General features: G+C 41.8%; 1 protein-coding gene across 2 annotated transcripts in view; it reads left to right on the top strand.

The window, feature by feature from the left end:
* Positions 1-19,379, top strand: part of fzd3a (frizzled class receptor 3a) — a 30,135-nt gene that overhangs the window by 2,172 nt on the left and 8,584 nt on the right. For both annotated transcript variants that reach the window (XM_078275090.1, XM_078275091.1), the window contains exons 3-6: positions 12,051-12,247; positions 13,275-13,737; positions 13,838-14,137; positions 14,453-14,704. In XM_078275090.1, the coding sequence (XP_078131216.1) occupies positions 12,051-12,247; positions 13,275-13,737; positions 13,838-14,137; positions 14,453-14,704 (1,212 nt within the window). The remainder of the gene's footprint in view (positions 1-12,050; positions 12,248-13,274; positions 13,738-13,837; positions 14,138-14,452; positions 14,705-19,379) is intronic.

Here is a 19,379-nt window from a genome sequence, read left to right on the forward strand (position 1 = left end):
TTTTACCTGATCAAAGTATTTTTCAGCGATTGCGGTATGGCGCATTTTGAGAGACGTATTAGTCTCTCAAGTCATCTATGGGAACATATGGAGAGGATGTCGGCCCGTTGTCTGAAAATCTTTATGTTTGAGTCACATATGGTAATAGGCGGAGAGGATTTCAGGTCTATTGTGTTAGAAATGAATTCTCAACGCATATTGTGCGTTATTCCGAAGTGTTAGCCAGTCATTCCCTCCTCCCAAAAAACTCACCTTATGGAGATAACGAGGATTTATATGGAAAATTGCATCTTATTTTTGACGCTGTAACCTTTTCTGTTTCCTTTCCTCTTTCTTCCTCGCTGACCTTGTCGGAGCAGTTACCCCTGGTTCTTTCTAGGGGCCGAAACAATTCATCAACAAATTGATTATTTCATAGACAAACAAGTAAATTAAAACTATTTTCGTAATTGATCATTTTTTCCCGTTTTATATCATTTTAGATAGAATCTCTTTGACTGTAAGAAGGACAAAACAAGACATTTAAATATGTCACATTGGGTTCTGAGGAATTGCGATGGACAGTTTATCATAAGTTTTTGATATTGCATGGACTAAATTATTAACGCCTTGTGAACCTCGAATTGAGCATAACTAATGGATATCTGATGGAAGTTAAAATGTACCGCTGGATGTGGATTTTAGTTTACTAGATCAAATGAATTGAACAAAGGTTTTATGAAAAATTGCCTTTTTTTTTCTAAAATGCGACCTTTTCTCTTGTTTTGTTCCCCTCTCAGTCAGTATCCCTCCCATTCACCACTTTGTTCCTGTCTCTGACCTTTTCTGAGCATTTTCCTCTTGTTCTTTCACTCTGTTTTTTTCACTCTGCCGTGACTCACATTGTTGTGGCTATGCGGAAGTGAAATTGACACACATCTGCCAGACACACAAACGCACATTTTCACAAACCGATTGAGGCCCACAGACAGCATTTCCATCTGACAGGACAGAGGTTTGTGATAAGTGATGAGTGGTTCAGTGAGTCTGCTACACTGCCTGCCCCATGGACATCAGCAGCCTAGATAGCTATCACCACGGCTTACTGGCTATGTGCTCAAACTTGGTAATATCAAAGTGCTAGCCTACTTTAATTTGGCTCCTCTAGCTCCAGGGATTGGGAGTGTATTAGCAAAACATTAAGCCAAAAATGAAGTATTTATACTTGTCCCCGGGGGCCATGAGGACAGTGCATTATTAAACTGTCCTAAAATGGTTTCTGCCCACATGTCTGGCATGTTGACAGACAAGAGCGATTTACCACAACATGTAGGGACTCTTCACATCAAAGCCATTTTACATAACAGGCTTTTGAGCAGTTTAGTCAACTTAGCCTGCGAGTGAAGATACCAAACTGTTCTCTATTTGAGTTTGGTTCAGATGATAGATTAAAAGCTCATATTCCAGTGTTTGGTCCAATGTGGAATTGTTTCTCCCCTTTTAGATTATCTATAGATTATCTATAGATTTACCAGATACAGCATCTGACTGTTGTGGCTGTGTTATCCTCTTTGAAATTACGAGTTAGGCATTTACACACAATCATGGAGCAGATGCATCACCTCGTTAAATTAATCCCATCCTGACATAGGCTGATCCCTCTGGAATCTATCGAGCAATTACTGGCCAAACCGCACCAAAACATTAGACTGGATGCTCGTTTGGCTTAAATATCTGCAAACTGTGTGTGTGTGTGTGTGTGTGTGTGTGTGTGTGTGTGTGTTAGTCCATCCATCTATATTTATCTCAGTTTATTCATTCTCAGCATCATGTACCCAATGGCTCCCTCTATCACTTTTAGCCTTTGACACGCGACCCGCCCTGCCCGGCATAGCGATGATGTCCATGTGTGGAGCCCTGCCGACCATCTGTGCCTGCTCCACTTCGCTGTACTCAGCATAGAGAGAGAGAGAGAGAGAGAGAGAGAGAGGGCGGGAGGAGTTGTGTGCCACGAAAATCCCGGGTTATGTAACCTCTGAACATGCCCTGGCCGACCGTGGGAGCACACAGCATCGCACCACATCACATTTGGAAAAGATGCAAACACTGCTCATACTCGCGCTGTGTCCTTTTTTTTTTTTTTTGCCGAAATATTCACTCTCATCCTCTGGGTTTAGTTTAAATGTTTGATGGATTCCTTCAGGAAAATACATTTTAAATTTGAATGTGTAAATCCGGTGTATGGATGGATGTGGTTTCGGTAGAATCATTTTGATCATTACAAAGATGTTGTTTTAACTTTTTACGCCTAATCCCGGCGTGTGTGGGTTGCAGTGAACAGAGCGAGGCGCTTCTGGTTTAGACGGTGTTCACTTTGATTGGTCATGGATCCACAATTAAGTCTCTTTTAGTGCTCCGAAATGCTCGTTGGGTTTGGAAAACACATGGAAACCCAATAGGTTCCAAATAACGGAGACTATGGCGCTGTTTGGCTCCTGTTTTCCAGACAACTCGCCCTAGTTCCCAGTTCATGGGAGAATTCAAAGCCTATAAGATGTTGAGGGCAGCCAAATGAGAATTGACAGTTGATTTTAAAGGGAATTAGGTCCGCTGAATAGCCATGATAATGATGATGAATGCCTTGCACCGTGGAGAAACTGGGAGTTGGATGAGAACCAACGCCTGCCGTTCTTGCACTTTTTGTCCAAACCCCCTGAAGTGGTGTCTTTCTGGATTTCTTTGTTTCTGGTCTCGCTTTAGAAGGTCTTTTCAAGGTTTTTGTATTTTTTGGGAAAGTGGGTGCAATTTGTCATGATATCAATATAAACCTTCTTGTCGCTGTAGCCTATCTTGTGAGGTTTTGAGTGATATTCACGTTACTGTATTTCACCTAAGCTTTGTGCTTACTGTGGTGACACATGATTGTTTGGTGCATGAGAAATCTGCTGCAAATCACATTGGCAAACGGGATTCACACAGGGATAAAAGACAGTTGTCGTTTTGTTTTTTTACGGCCGTCTGAACTGCAAACAACACAAACAAGTCGCCTTCTGAAAACAGGATTTTGTGTTTCGGCGTTGATCCTCGCTCAGTCAGTCATCGCTGACCGCCGAATGACCTCGCAGCTGAAGTGGGACAGCGGCCTCGGGGCTGGGAATCGGCTATTTCTGTGCCACAATGACACTGCGCCACACTCACATAAGATACGCGGGAGCGTGGCGGATTTGACTGGCATTACCAAACGAAAAAGAAAGAAATGGGCTAAAATCCCCTTTAGAGATAGGTGCACATTTAAGCTACAGGATGAATGTAAAGCAGCGTGGGTTCATGACAGTGAATCCATTAAGCTGGTATGAACTGTCGTTGGCATCCATAGCAGCAGCTGGCATTTGGTTCAGTGATATCAGGGCCGCTCTTTCTGTAATGGAGGTAGTTGATAAGAAAGCTATTAGCTTTGCACATCCTGTCAGGATTGGTGGAAAGTGGAGGCAAATTGTCTTGATATTGTTATAAACCTTTCTGTTGCTTTGTCTTCTGAGAAGATAATATTTCTAAGGACTACCGTGTAGTCCCCTTGTGTAGTTTTGGACTCTGTCCGTTCCGCAGCTTTACAAAGACAACACAAAATTCAGAAAAGAAGCATCTCTCAACACGTACTCTCATGCAACACAAAACATGCTCTCATATACATTAGACAGGTACCTATATAGTAAGCACATTAACGCCTTCTTTCAGTGGCAGTTTTTAATTGAACAGCCCCATCGGCTGCATTCTCCGCAATAAGTGTGGCACAGCCCTTGTAGCACAATGAGATGACACTTACACTTATCCCGGGTGTCACGTCGAAACTGTGGGGATTGTTTAGATCTTCTGTGCAGTGGAAGATGTGTGTGAAGCGTCCACGTTTCGCCAAAAAACACACTTGATACCTTTTTTATTAAATCGCTTGAAAGTACTTAGCTACATGTATATTAAATGAATCTGGACTGGTTGGCCGAGGCGTACAGTTGCAAGGCACTCATTTTAATGTGAGGTTGGCGCCTCTGTGTGTTGAGAGATAACCGTTTGGTGCATGAGAACGGCGCTGCAAACCCACTGGATTTCCATATCCTGCTGCATAGAACTGAATGAAATACTAAATCTATCTATGAATGAATGAACAAATCAAATATTCAGAAGAATGTAAACTTGCGTTGCGTTGCCTTGTGCTTTATTGTACAGTTAGCAGAATTCGAGTTAGGAAATTAGAAAGTTAGAAAATATTTCCTGAGCTTTGGACCAAAGCATACCGTGGCAGACATTTTTCAATAGGCAAAAATAGGCCCACGTTAAAAGGAAAACATTTGGACAAAGATCCAATCCAATGATGCTTTATGCTATCAGACGGGGTAAAGGACGTGGTTTTCAGAAAGGTTGGGGACGTGGTTGTCATGGCAAAAGTAATCCGAACAGGGATCAGTTGAACGTTTCTCCAAGGCCAGATGGGACAAGCGAGGGTCAGAGCCATCCGAAGATGTTAATTCAATTAGATTGATAATTCTTTTTTTTAATTTTTTTTTACGTGAAGCCAAAGCCAAGCCAGCAAATCACTTTTTATTGGCAGCAAGATAAAATAGGTGAATGTTGCCTTGTTGTAAATCCAGTGCCGATAATTAACAAGCCCTAACATGTCTTATTGTGTCCCTTTCCCAGAAATGATACATTGGATGACCAGGTTATTGGACCAGCTTATTCTGCCTGTGTAGGCACAGGGCATAAGAACCGTCATTGGTAGTAATATAATGAAATGGGAAAATAAGTTTTCTCTGTCATCTTGATTTCAGCTTTTGATGGTATTATTATGAAGGGTATGCAGTGACACAACAACTAATCAATGGTCTGTTTTTAATCTGCTCTGTCTCACTTCCACTCATTTCCTTCTCCTTTCAGGTCGTTAAATCAGCCTCTTGTCTCAGGTTTACAACGCATTCAGATAAACTGTGTCATGTTACAGCTGCTGTGTAGAATAACCCAGATACTCCACCCATGCTGTGTGAATGGATTTGTAAAGGAGAGGAAGAGGTGTGTGTGTGTGTGTGTGTGTGTGTGTGTGTGTGTGTGTGTGATAGAGTTTCACTAAAATGCTGATAAAGCTCTCTAATGGCTGCAAGTCAGTTAAAACGTGCCGCAGTAAACTAAAAAGTACACCATTTAACATGCTTATTGTGTTAGCTAGTGAAGATGTATCCAAGCTACACACACACACACCCACAGACAGACAACATGGTCTGATAAAGCCTACCCAGCGTGACCCAGGCTATAAAGGAGCCTCTTGTTTTATTTAATGTCCAACACCGTGTTTATTGGCAGTGGACTGAAAGAGAAGCACATCCAGAGAGCAAGTCGCTGCTCCACAACAATCTGTGTGTGTGTGTGTGTGTGTGTGTGTGTGTGTGTGTGTGTGTGTATGTACAAACACATAACACACTGTCAGAGCGCTAGGTTTTCAAACATTTCTTAGCGGTGAATGACACGGCTGACTCGGTCAGCCCATCCCTCCTCTCTCTCTCCCTCTCTTCCCCACTCTCTCAACCCCCCCCCCATCGCCCATCTCTTTTGTCCTCCCCTTCCCCCTGCGCAGGGCTCACCCGTTGCCCAGGAAACACTCCCAATTGTGCTGTTAACAAAGGGAGCCGAGGCTTTCTTGCCTCCCGGGAGGTGGTCCCCTCCGCCCCGCACCCTGACCTCCTCAAACCCTGCTCTCCTCCCTCCTCCTCCTCCCCCTCCTCCCTGGTGATGCATCACTCGTCGCCATGGCGCTGAGCTTGGAAATTTGGAGAATTGGAATGGCAGCGGAGGAGAAAGGAGGATAAAGCAGCGAGAGAGGGAGAGAAAATGCAGGGAGGGAAAGGGGCTGAAGGAGGGAGGGGGAGGATGGGCAGAGAGGTGACTGGGAGGTATTTCTAAAAGAGCAAATCAACATAGGCCAGTTGGCCACGTTGGGCTTCTTTGTCAGCAATTCATCAGTCACAGCATCTTAGCAGCAGACTGAGCCTTCATTAAAAACAAATTACTTTAGCATTAGGAAGGTACGTACAGGCACCCCTGGATGACTTCATTAGACTAGGCCACATTAAAATTGATTATCACGGCTTGATAATTCAAAACATGCTGGATAATCTCCGAAATGCATGGAGGTGAAACTGAGGTCAATGCTGTTTTTCTTGGTTCTTCAAAGGCAGACAGTTTGGAGATTATAGGGTTTTACCAACAGAAATATGCAGGAATATGCAAAATCACATGTTAAGTACAGTATGCATGTTCACCACATTGAACTGCACTGTAATGTAAAGGTCTTTTAAAAATAATATTCCCTGGTCTTTTTCTTATTTCAGTTTGTGAAAGATATCAGTATTTATTCCTTACACTAAATTGATTCAGGGGCTTCTGGGTCTCCAGCCCCAGATGTTTTCTCAAAAGCCCCAAATCGTTTAGGTTTTTAAAATACCTTTGACTTTAAGTCATTTCCCCTCGCTCTCTCTGACTGGACCAGCACATTCAATGGAAAGTTCTATTACTGGGGAAATATCGCCATCTAGGTCCGCCCTTACATTGTAATGGGGGTTGTTCTTTGCTTGCACCTTTACTGTGTTACTATTACTACTACTAGTCCTTAAAGAAATCTATTCAAGTTGAGTAAATGATCTTCTGAGTATTAAAGACCACTTTTACTTGGCATAGTTGGAGATCCTTGATTTGCAATTAGAGCAGGCCAGGTTAATATGGGATGGATTCAAATGTAGCCATTTATCAGCTAAACATACTCTACTCCGATATAGTATATGCTGTGTCTCCACGTGGGAGCATGCCTAGGACCCCTCTAGTTTTGGGCAGAGCCCTGAATGTTCCTGCCTCCACCCTTGAAATCAGACTGGAGAATGGTTTTCAGTCGCACAGCACCGCTGATATTTGCCATTTAATTAGATATGATTTACATCCCTGGGAATTCAACCCGGTGGATGCAATTACTTACAATAAAGGAGCTGTAGTATGGAATATAATAATAATTTCACTGCTAGATGGGAGAAATTCTTACACAATGTAGCTTTAATAATAATAGCTATTTTGTACTTGTTTGTGCATTAGTTGGTAGGAAATTTGGTGTTTAAGCTTGTCAGAGCTATTGGGAAACACTTCTCGCTCCTTCAACACCCTGGACACCTTCGCTCTTGGCTTATTTCCTTCTTCATTTTATTAAATCTTCGATAATATCGTTGACAGGTGCAAAACAAAACGGCAGTGAACTGATTACATATACCTCTGTCCGTGAATTATTTGTTGACCTTCATTGGAGCCCCAGAATCCATTGCTTTTCTAACTGACATATGTGACTGTGTGTGAGCTTGCTATTTCCATAGTGGCATATTATTCCACGTTTTCAGACATCAAAAATCTCCTGACAAAATCTCATGAATACGTAATGACGGATTGAAGCTGGCATTACATTAGCATACCACCCCTCCTCAGGCCTGCACCATTCGACAGAGTTGTGTATTACACGCTTGATTCTGCTTACACGGCCGGCTCTGGGGAGGATAGCGCCATGACAAACCCCTGGCCATTCATTGGACCAGTGGTTCACCAGCTGCTTCCAGTGTGGCCATTAACATCAAATCCCCATGGAGAGTGTCGAGGCTCCGCAGGGCCTCACGGTGCTGTTGTTTGGGCTGGTAAAGCTGTTACCAGCCATATGTCCCATCCACCACCAGTTCAGTCCTGTCCACACTGGCTCACACGATGGCTTTACTGTAATAAAATGGCTGAATGGAGCTGCTGAGGAGATGGAGGAGGGGTATGAAGAGTAGGAGAGGGATGGATGATGGAGGAGTGTAAATATAGAAAAAAAACGGAACGTACGATGAATAGGATGAGGGATGAATATATTTTCATATATATTTATTCAACCGTTTCCCATGGCATCTCTGTTTGTGGTACAGTACAGTACATTGTGTTCCATGGAGCCTATCTGTAGCCTGCTTGTCTGTGTCATTTCTTCAGAGACTGTCCAACAACATACTTTCCTTTCTCTATGGTTATTAGATTTTTTTTATTCTAAAGATATTTCATTTAAAGAGGACTCATTATTGTGAGTTGTGTCTTCATTATAATTCTATCAAGCCCTTTCAATGCTTTAATACATTCACAGGATCCTACACAGTACTGTCTGTTTCCTTTGATCAAGTTTGGCTTTCTGTAGGTGTTCAGGTGTTGTGCTCTGTTTGTTTGGCCTCTCTGCTCTTACTAAAGAGGAGATTTGATAGTACAGGGTTTTCCAAGGCTTAGACGCATCACCTAAGACATTAGGCACCACCTAAGCCAAATTAATGTAAAATCATTGTGAGCATCAAAACTAACTAAATTACTTTTTCCGATCTAATGATTGTAGTCGGTCCCCAGTGGACTTCTTTACCAAGTTTAGTCTTTAAGCTTTTTGAGTGTTATTTATCTATTATCTGCTGTAGCTTTTTCAATGTTTTGGACATAGATATGGTAATAATAATGGTCCAAAATGATGTGAAATGTGAAAAACGTAACATTTTCTTGAGGGAGGACCCCTACACCCCGCCAAATACGTGCACCTAAGTCTTCCACAAACCTAGGGAAAACACTGTAGTATTTCACTATACATGTCTACTTTAATTTATTTCAAACTGCTTTTGTTGATGTCAACAGTTAAACACTTCCTGATCAGCATATGCAGGTGAAACTTTCATGACTTTTGTATCGGTTAACTATTTTGTTCATCATTTGGTAAATTACGATGGATTATGATATGGATTATTTTACTCTAAATTGATTAAAGGATTGGTGGATTTACAGAAAATGAATCCGCGTTTTTTGACAATCCTTTGCCATTTTCAAAGATGCCTAAAGTTTACTGCTAGCTTCTCAAATTTGACAAAAATATTTTGCATATTAATCAATAATGAACATTGGTACAATTTAGGCGGCGGCGCCCTGCTAGCTCACCCGGTTGAGCGTGTGCCCCATAAAGCAAGGCTCAGTCTTTACTGCAGTGACCAGGGTTCAATTCCTAACTGTGGCCCTTTGATGCATGTCATTTTCCCTCTCTCCCCCCTTTCCTGTCTACAGCTGTCCTATCTTACTTATATCTGCCTACAGTATACGTATCTATACTTAGACTTTTGGGAGAAATTCCATGAGAAAACTGAAATGTAAGACTCAAAGGTTAGATTCTGTGTGTCGCGGTAATAGACCCATTTCAAGGTGGATCACTCTTATAGCAGATGTGTTTATCGATAAGTTAATAGATGACTCTGGCTCAGAGCACGCGACGAGTGCTTGTGGTGTTGTGTCCTCGTAGTGTACAGTGATGCTCAATGAAACGTGATGACTCCGTTTGCACAAAAATGACACGACCGACTGGTTGATTGATCCCCGTTATGACAGGCGTGTAAGTCACCTAAAATGATCCTCTGCAGTGCATATGAATGCTTATATTACTGACGCTGAGTTAAAGTGCTCATATTATGCTCATTTACAGGTTCACAGTTGTATTTAAAGGTTGTACCAGAATAGGTTTACATGGTTTGATTTTTAAAAAACACCATATTTTTGTTGTACTGCACATTGCTGCAGCTCCTCTTTTCACCCTGTGTGTTGAGCTCTCTGTTTTAGCTACAGAGTGAGGCATCGCACTTCTGTTCCATCTTTGTTGGGAGTCGCACATGCGCAGTAGCTAGGTAAGGACTACTAGCCAGTCAGAAGCAGAGTATGAGGGCGTGCCACGCTAGCAGCTAGGCGAGCATTATAACGTGTGTTACAAAGTGACCACGTTTGTCTCTGAAGTAAAGGCTGGACTAGAGCTGTTTGGAGCAGTTTGTGAACAGTGTTTTCTGTTGGAGATGGTAAGTCCCTTTGGGGTGGACTTTGGGCTTTTTCACTTTGTAAACCTATAATGTGCACAAAAAAGATATATAAAACAATAAAGGAAAGGGGAAAAGCCAAAAAGCATAATATGAGCACTTTAAGACTCGCGTTATGGATTCTACATCTGCGTATAAGCCCTTGTCATTACCCATCCATCCCTGATCCCTCACAGTGGAAGGGACTAACCAGTCCGATTACCTCAATGCCCATATGTCTGTCTCATGATTGCGTTCTGTCTCCCCCCCCCCTCCACATACACACACACACACACACACACACAGCCAGCTCGTTGTCATCTTGCTAGAAAAGTGATAAGAACAATGCGATGACAAAAGCTGCATGGATGTGCCTGCTTTGTGCTTTAAGGGCCAAGCCTAACACCCATTATAATCCTTTTTACATAAAGACATCCCATGTGGGTGGCAGGCAAACATGCTGTCAGGAGAAGGATATGTACTGATGGTGTGGACATATGGTGGGAACACATTACAATAGTCTGTTAAAATCTGATTGCAGTTACGGTGGCAAACAATTGAGAAGATCAGAGCAAAAATCCGTCATCACTTGTTCTCTAAAAGGATTTATTGCTGCATTCTGAGCTAAAAGTGTTCCGATGATAGCAAAATGCTGCAGGCGTTTTTTTTGTTTCATTTCCAGGGCTGTGTACAACATACAATGAGTACAATGTATTACATGTAGGATTAAAGGGAAGTAAAACACCTTTTTTAAATCCAAAATCCAATCTTGAGATGTCTTAATATGTGGCACAGATGTGTTGAGTTTTTTATGCTTACATCTGGGTCAGAAAAGAACAAACTCACTCATCTGTGTAAAGCGAGCATAATAGGTTTCTACATAAACTTAGTCAACTCCAGCTGCTCCCCCTTTGTCTGTTGCAGCTTTTTTTTTTTTATATGTGGCAGAAATTCAACAATAGCTCTCTTAAAGTGTCATAAATGATAAAGAGAGCTAAATGTTGGCCAGACTTTACATAACCCCAACATACTTTCTTCAACAAAACCTCAGTTAAGAGGAGACCGTGTGCATGTCCCTCTCTCTGTTTAATGTAAGAGGCAGAACAAAATGCTTAACTTGTTTAAAGCGCACTGACACATCCTTTAATATCCACCCCTCTAACAAACAGACAAATTGCCCCCTGCCTGTCCTCTCCTCACCCCTCCCTTCCCCCTCCCTCCCTGTCCCTGTCTGTCATATAGACCTCTGTCTTTACACTTTGGGGGAGGGCGCCTAGCATGTGTCTGACTGACTTGGGTGTGGCTGGAGGCCTTTCTGTAACAAACACCAGAGGTATATGCAAATTCATGCAGACAGAAATATGTAACAATGCGCTCTTGGACACATGGATTTGTATATTTGCTTTCCCACTCATTAATTCACACACTCACACACACGCACGCACACACACACACACACTCTCACACACACACACACACACACACACACACGCACACACAACCACATCACACACACTCCCCTAGGCATTTGCATATCAACAACATGCCTTACAGATGCTTCCTGCACTCACAACGCCTCTTGGCTCAGTTTATATGTGAGACCATTATTGTGCTGGTAAGTGGGTGTGTGAGCATGTAAATAATATACTTCCGTTGGTACATTTTGGCTTATGTGTGTGTGAGTGTATGCATGTTACCGCAGTGTGTCAGTCAGTCACAGCGTGGTCCTCCATGTAACACAAAGGCCCTGTCAGCAGCAGCCCTGTGTGTGTGTGTGTGTGTGCGCGTGTGTGTGTGTGTGTGTGTGTGTGTGTGTGTGTGTGTGAATGGTGGGGGTTGCCCAGCTTGATGTGCCCTTCCTATCTGAAGGTCTAAGGGAAGGAAGAGAGAGGAGATGGAGGAAGGGGGAGCCTAATATTATGGGGGTGGAGGGGATTATTAGGAAAGAGGCCAGAGTTGTTTTTATGGACTCATCTCCAGAAACGTATCAGAGACATGCTCCACCGATTTCTTTGTGCCTCTCTTTGGTACTCATTGTCAAGTGGGAATACCACTCTGGCTTGGGACTGTGCTATGGTGTTATCTTTGTGAACTGTTTCAAATAAAAGAGTTTCATTATTTTGTGCCGGGGTGTTTAAATATATTTCTCTGTGTCTCCAACTGCAGCCGTTCCATCCCATGGTGAACCTGCAGTGCTCTCCGGAGCTCAGGATGTTCCTGTGCGCGCTCTACGCCCCGGTGTGTACCGAGTACGGGCGGATGACTCTGCCCTGCCGCCGCCTCTGTCTGCAGGCCAAGAGCGACTGCTACAAACTAATGGACATGTTTGGTGTCAGCTGGCCGCAGGAGATGGACTGCGACAGGTTGGTACAACAGCAATAACTCTTTTCCCCTGGATTTATCTCAGCGGTAACAACCCTGCTGCATCAGAAATTTAAGCTGATTTTACTTTTGTGAGAGGAGAAATGCAGCCACAAGCAATAGTGGCAATAAGCAAGTATGTCAAAAGTCATTCATTTGAACCCCAGAAATGAAGAGGCTCAGAAGAATAGCATGGGTTGGTGAAGTGGCTTCTAAACAATTACATTTATTTCAAACTTTCAAACATATTAGTAAAATGGTTTGGAGCCGTTGCTCAGAAACAGTCTCGGGTTTCTCAGTTTAGAGTCACACAACTTCGTCAAATGTATTCACTTTTATTTTTCAATTTTCAACCATAGCAAAATGTCCCTAATCCAGTGAGAATGAGAAGCATCTTTTCCATTTGAGTAGTAGTAGTCATGTTAGTAAAGAGGGGGAGGCAAGCATACCCTGTTTGGTTTTGGGCAAAAGCGTTTCTTCTGGGGGAATGCCGAAGGGGTGAGAGAGTTTGGCTCAATGGCTCACTGTAACATTCCAGACGTGGTTTGGAAGACTGATTTAAAAAAAAAAATCTGCTAAGGAAGGGCATGGCCAGAACATAAGGAGGAGTGAGGTTGAAAAAAGGTTTTTACTTTAGGTAGAGCCTTGCATTAGACATACGTATCTTTCTAGTAGCTCTGTGGTCTGGGACCGAATAGTCCAATGTTGCCGGTTCAAGTCTGGCCGACAGAAATATCCCAAGAAAACTGGCAAAATATGTATTTAGCGGTTTGACAACATAGTGATAAAGTTACTTAGAAAATAAAAACAGAATGGATTTTCCCTCTCAGACAAGTTTCAAGTCTCTGCAAGTTGAATTCCTTCTCCTTCGTGCTGCACTGATATAAGCTGTACTCACCAGGGAAGGTAGAACATGTATTCATCAATCTTAATGCTTTTGAAACTAATTGGCAGTAATATAGTGTTGGCAGTATATGTAATCTTAGAGCCAAAATGACCCTGAGATCATCATCTCTCATCTCCTCTCAGATTCCCAGACTGTGACGAGGCTTACCCCCGTCCCGTGGACCTCCTGTCCAGCTCAGACACAACCGAATCGCCCGTCGCCGTCCAGCGGGACTACGGCTTCTGGTGTCCCAGAGAACTCAAAATCGACCCAGAGCTCAGCTACTCCTTCATGGGGATCCGCGACTGCTCTCCCCCCTGTCCCAACATGTACTTCACGCGCGAGGAGCTGACGTTCGCACGCTACTTCATCGGGGTGGTGTCCATCGTCTGTCTGTCCTCCACCCTCTTCACCTTCCTGACTTTCCTCATCGATGTGTCGCGATTCCGCTACCCAGAGCGTCCAATCATATTCTATGCTGTGTGCTACATGATGGTGTCTCTAGTGTTCTTCCTGGGCTTTCTCTTGGAGGACAAAGTTTCCTGTAACTCAGCGAGTCCTGGGAGGTTTAGGGCTTCAACAGTGACCCAAGGCTCCCATAATAAGGTAAGAAAATCTTTTCTTGGCTGTGTATTTTTTTTGCTGTTTTTCTACTGCCTAGATATTGATATTGATCCTGAACCTGTACATCCTGTCTCCGTCCCAGGCCTGCACCCTTCTCTTCATGGTGCTGTATTTCTTCACCATGGCCGGCAGTGTCTGGTGGGTCATTCTGACCATCACCTGGTTCCTGGCTGCTGTTCCCAAGTGGGGCAGTGAGGCAATAGAGAAGAAGGCCCTCCTCTTCCACGCCTGTGCCTGGGGCATCCCCGGCGTCCTCACAGTTAGCCTGCTCGCCATGAACAAGATCGAGGGTGACAGTGTCAGTGGGGTTTGCTTTGTGGGGCTTTACAACCTGACGGCCCTGCGCTGGTTCCTGCTGGCCCCACTGGGGTTGGACGTAGTGGTGAGGAAGAACTAGATAAAGAACAACAAGAGATGTAAATAGTGGTATCTATTTTAATTTAATACTGATGCCCCACAACTTCATCTTGATGGGATGGGTTGTTCTAAATTGTTTCAAATAGATAATCCCTTGTTTTGCGATTAAGGATATGTCTCAAAATGAAACAACAAATAACAAACAACAAAGACTAAAAGCTGATATGTGTAGAAAGTATTCATTAATTAAATGAAAGCAGATAACAGATATAGGCTGCCGTCTGTACTGTATGATCTGTTACACAAGATAACCCCCCGCCCCTGTGTCATATCATCCTAGGTCGGTGTGGCGCTGCTGCTGGCAGGCATAGCAGCACTAAACCGAGTGCGCATGGAGATTCCACTGGAGAAGGAGAACCAGGAGAAACTGGTGAAGTTCATGATCCGTATCGGCGTGTTCTCTGTGCTCTACCTGGTCCCTCTGCTGGCCGTTCTGGCCTGCTACCTTTATGAGAACAGCTACCGTGCCATTTGGGAGACCACCTGGGTCCAGGAGAGGTGTCGAGACTATCACATCCCCTGCCCCTACCAGGTAACATGCCTGACTCTGTTAAAGGGCTGGGCAATATATACATATTATATCAATATCGTGATATGAGACTAGATATCATCTTAGATTTTGGATATCTTAATATCGTAATGTTGTAATCTTAAAATTGTATGGTTGTCTTTTCCTGGTTTTAAAGGCTGCATTACAGTAAAGTGATGTAATTTTCTGAACTTCAGACTTATTAGCTGTTCTATTATTTGCCTTTATCTACTTACTCATTATATCCATATTACTGATAATTATTTATAAAAATCTCATTGTGCAAATATTTTGTGAAAGCACCGATTATCAACCCTACAACATTGTCGCAATATCGACATTGAGGTATTTGGTCAAGAATATTGTGATATTTGATTTTCTCCGTATCGCCCAGCCCTACACTGTTATGCATAAGCAACTGTGCATTGTATTTTAACAGAAACAAGAATAACTAGAAAATGCATTTCCTGCAGAAAATGCGCGTGAATGCTGAAAAGCTAAATTGCTAAAGCTAAACTGGATTGCTAGCTTAACTGCATAAGAAGAAGGTGAAGTAGTGAGAATAGTTGGAAAAGTGTGAATGGTTTTAATTAGTATGAATTGAAAAGTTGAATAACACCACTAATGTAAAAAGATGTGCAATATTTTGAAAAGCTAACACCAAACTAATTGATTGGCTTTATAATATTCAATAATGCCAAAAGATGTAGAACATTGTACGGTTGGAATTTATTTTCTAGCTGAAAGTATGAGTATGTCTAAAAAAACATAGTATAGTATGTCTAAAAAAAGTATGTTGAAAAAAATTATAAAAAAAAGTCATGGTATAGTATATCAGAAAAAGTGATAAAAAAAGTCGTCATAGTGTAAAACATAGTATAGTATGTCTATAAAAAGTCATAGTATAGTATGTTGAAAAAAATTATAAAAAAAAGTCATGGTATAGTATATCAAAAAAAGTGATAAAAAAGTCATAGTATAGTATGTTGAATGAAGTCATATGTAGTATATTGAAAAAAAGTAATTGTATAGTATGTCGAAAAAAGTCATTGTATTGAATGTCAAATAAAGTCTGGGAGAACACGCATACTCCACACAAAAAGGCACAGCCTAGACTGGGGATTGAACAAGGAGTCAGAGACTGCACAGTCTACATGCTGGTGTTAGCAGGAGAAATGCTTACCACTAAGCCACGGTCCAGCTAAATTATGGATGTTAAAAAATCGTAATAGCATAGTATGTCGAAAGAAATTGATAAAAAAAAGTCATAGTATAGTATGTCAATAATAGTCATAGTATAGTATGTCGAAAAAAGTTATAATAAAGTCATAGTATAGTATGTTGAATAAAGTCATATCTAGTATATCGAAAAAAAGTCATAGTATAGTGTGTCAAAAATAGTCATAGTATATAGCAGAGGTGCCCAAGTTCTTTTATATGAAGGGCCAAAATGTATCTGGATGGAAGGCCCCAATGTCGATGTTGAAGAATACCGTAATTCTTGCCATTCTCCATAGATAAAACGTACATATGTAATTTAAATGGGAAGTTTACCAGCACTGTGCATTACATTGCCGTCAAACTCAGATTACGTACTTTTTAACTGCACAAAATGTACGTTTCGTAGTCATTACTTTTAAAATAAGAGGAGAATAAGCATGAATATGTCAAATCCATGGCGGGCCAAAACAAAGAGAGAACGGGCCAAACTTGGCCCGCGGGCCCCAAATTGGGCAGCCTTGGTATATAGTATGTCGAAAAAAAGTCATAGTATAGTATGTCAAAAATAGTCATAGTATAGTATGTCGAAATAAGTTATAGCATAGTACGTTGAAAAAAGTGATAAAAAGGTCATAGTATAGTATGTCAAAAATAGTCATAGTATAGTATGTCGAAAAAAAGTCATAGTATAGTATGTCAATAATATTCATAGTATAGTATGTCGAGAAAAAGTCATAGTATAGTATGTTGAATGAAGTAATATCTAGTATATCGAAAAAACAGTCATAGTATAGTGTACCGCGACCCGACCCCGGATAAGCGGGCGACGATGGATGGAGTATAGTGTATAAAAGTCTGGAAGAACATGCATACTCCACACTAGAGTTTAGATTCTCTGCCCGAGCCCGGGCCGATATTTTCCGCCACTATCCTCGGGCCCGGGCCGGGCCGGGCCCTTGACCAAGCATTTGTGTTTTTTTAATCATTACTTTATTAGCCTTATTCGGTGGGGAGCAAGCTATGCCTCTCCAGCTTCTCCCGTAGCTCTGGGTATATATCCTGCACTGACTTGAGTGTGAGGTAAACTGTGCTACATCGTGTCTCCCCCATCTGCAGCACTGTTGTTGGTCAGTGCGTCAGCATGCAGACCGTGGCGAAGGACAGTATTAATTAGATGATCGAGACAAGAAAATCTCCTATATGGTTCCAGGGCTTTGATTATGTTGCTGCCTTGATCTGTTACCCACACTATTTGGCTGAGGGAGCAGCTATAGGGTCGAGTTTAGGTTAGAGGTTTTTTTCACGTTTCTTCATTGGGATCCATTTGCGATCCATTCCAGTCTGAATAAACAAACAGCGCAGTTTACATGCTTCATCCTTGTTGCATTATTCATTAAGATCATTCTAAACAGATTTCTGTAGTTCAAACAACTCAGAGTTGTAGTTGAGAACGTCAGTTATAACGGCCCACGTATTAAAAGATGTCGGGCTTAAATCGGGCTCGGGCTCATGATTACAGTTAATGTGTCGGGCCGGGTTCGGACACAACGTGCACGGGCTTGGGTAGGGTCGGGCTTGATTTTTTTTGGGCCCCATCTAAGCTCTACTCTACACAGAAAGTCACAGCCCAGGCTGGGGATTGAACCAGGAGTCACAGTGGGCACTGTCTACATGCTGGTGTTAGTAGGAGAAATGATTACCACTAAGCCACGGTCCAACCAATTTATTAAACCGTAATAGCATAGTATGTCGAAAAAAAGCCATTAAAAAGTCATAGTAGTGCATGTAGAAAAAAATCATAGTATAGCATGTAGAAAAAAGTCATAGTATAGTATGTCAAAAAGTGTTAAAAAAGTCGTAGTATAGTATGACGGAAAAAAGTCATATATAAGTCATAGTATAGGATGTCAAAAAAGTTATAGTATGACCTTTTTAAAGGTCTTGGTGTCGTCTCAGAATCGACTGCATTTTTACTTTGTCCCATCTCGGGTTAGGGTTTTTGTAGCTGAACATATTCAGAAGTTAGAGAAAGTTGAAGAATAAAGAATCAGATAACAACTGAATCAGCATTCACACAATATGCAGCCTGTACTGGTTTTGACTAATAAATCCCAGTGTAATTTTGTACCTCCTTGTTGAGGTTTTCACGAAATCTGCGTTGGGTACAAGCCTGAAAATGTTTTAAATCCTAGTTTAAAATATGTATTTTTAGTTTCTTTGTCATAAGCTAATAATAGCTAAGTGTGTCTGCATGCATATTTGCTGTTATCAGATCTTACCGTCTTCTGTAAATCAGATGCACAGCGTAGAGATGGTCGACAAGAAAACGTCTCTCCTTTTTGACAGAAGATAACTTGATTTATAGGAAATGTAGTCTCGCATTGCCAGACCTACTATCTCCACAGCACTGTGGCGTAAGGTTTGGCCACACCACAGATACATTCTGGAATAGGAGAAAAAGAGCTCAATCGTCTTGAGTTCCAGATGCCTGTGGCCTGTGGCTCTGCAAAATAGTCTCTGGAAGGAACTTGTTTTGGTGGAACAAAAGAAAAGAGAAAGCAAAAGAAAACGCCACATAAAATATTAAATTAAGTTAACTGTTCCCACAATACAGTAACGTGAACTGTTAAATTAGCTGGATACATGGCTAAACATCATTTGCCCTTACCAGTATAACGCCGTTTGTACTTAGTCCACAGCAATCCCACCAATCGGTCGCAAAACGTCCCAGTTAGAGAGTTAATGCTGTTAACATATTCTTAGTAAATCTTTACATCATACCCAGAAAGAGCCAAGCATTCCTACTTAATTGCACGATCCAAATTGTCTTTAAAACTTGCCATTTTCAGTGTGCAGCTTGCTTGCTCGAAGTTAGTTTTTTCTGGCACATAAATGTACTTCTGTTGATCCATACTATAGGAAATGTGATATTAATTTGCAACAGATACATGTAGCACCTATAATTACATTTAGAAGCTCTAACACAGTACGGCCATTACACTTATTACTTATCACACATGTAAACAGGATATTGGTGTGTATGTAATTATTGCAATATAAAATGTTTGTGTTGCTGTATGCAAACATATCTCATAATGCAGAAACACCCAGAAGACCTGTTATGGATAATCAGAGCCAGAGTTCTATAATGGTCCCAAGCCTATAGCCCAGGAATGTACCTGCACCTGTCACAATAAACCTCTAGAAGGCCCTCTGACTACATCTCAATGACACAGCTCAAACAACGGCGTGAGACAGCTTTGCATACAAGTATACAGAAAATGAACAAATGATAATTAATAAAACTCATGGAATCATAATACCTTAACAGACCCCTCACTAAAGTTGATATGAGACGCTGATGCATTTATTTATTGATGTTCAGCACAGTTTGCACAGATGTTTGTACACATTAGATGTACAACTGGGACTTTTGTAAGGAAGCGAGAAGAATGAG

Source organism: Sander vitreus, chromosome 18 (assembly GCF_031162955.1).
Source record: "Sander vitreus isolate 19-12246 chromosome 18, sanVit1, whole genome shotgun sequence".
NCBI lineage: Eukaryota > Metazoa > Chordata > Actinopteri > Perciformes > Percidae > Sander > Sander vitreus.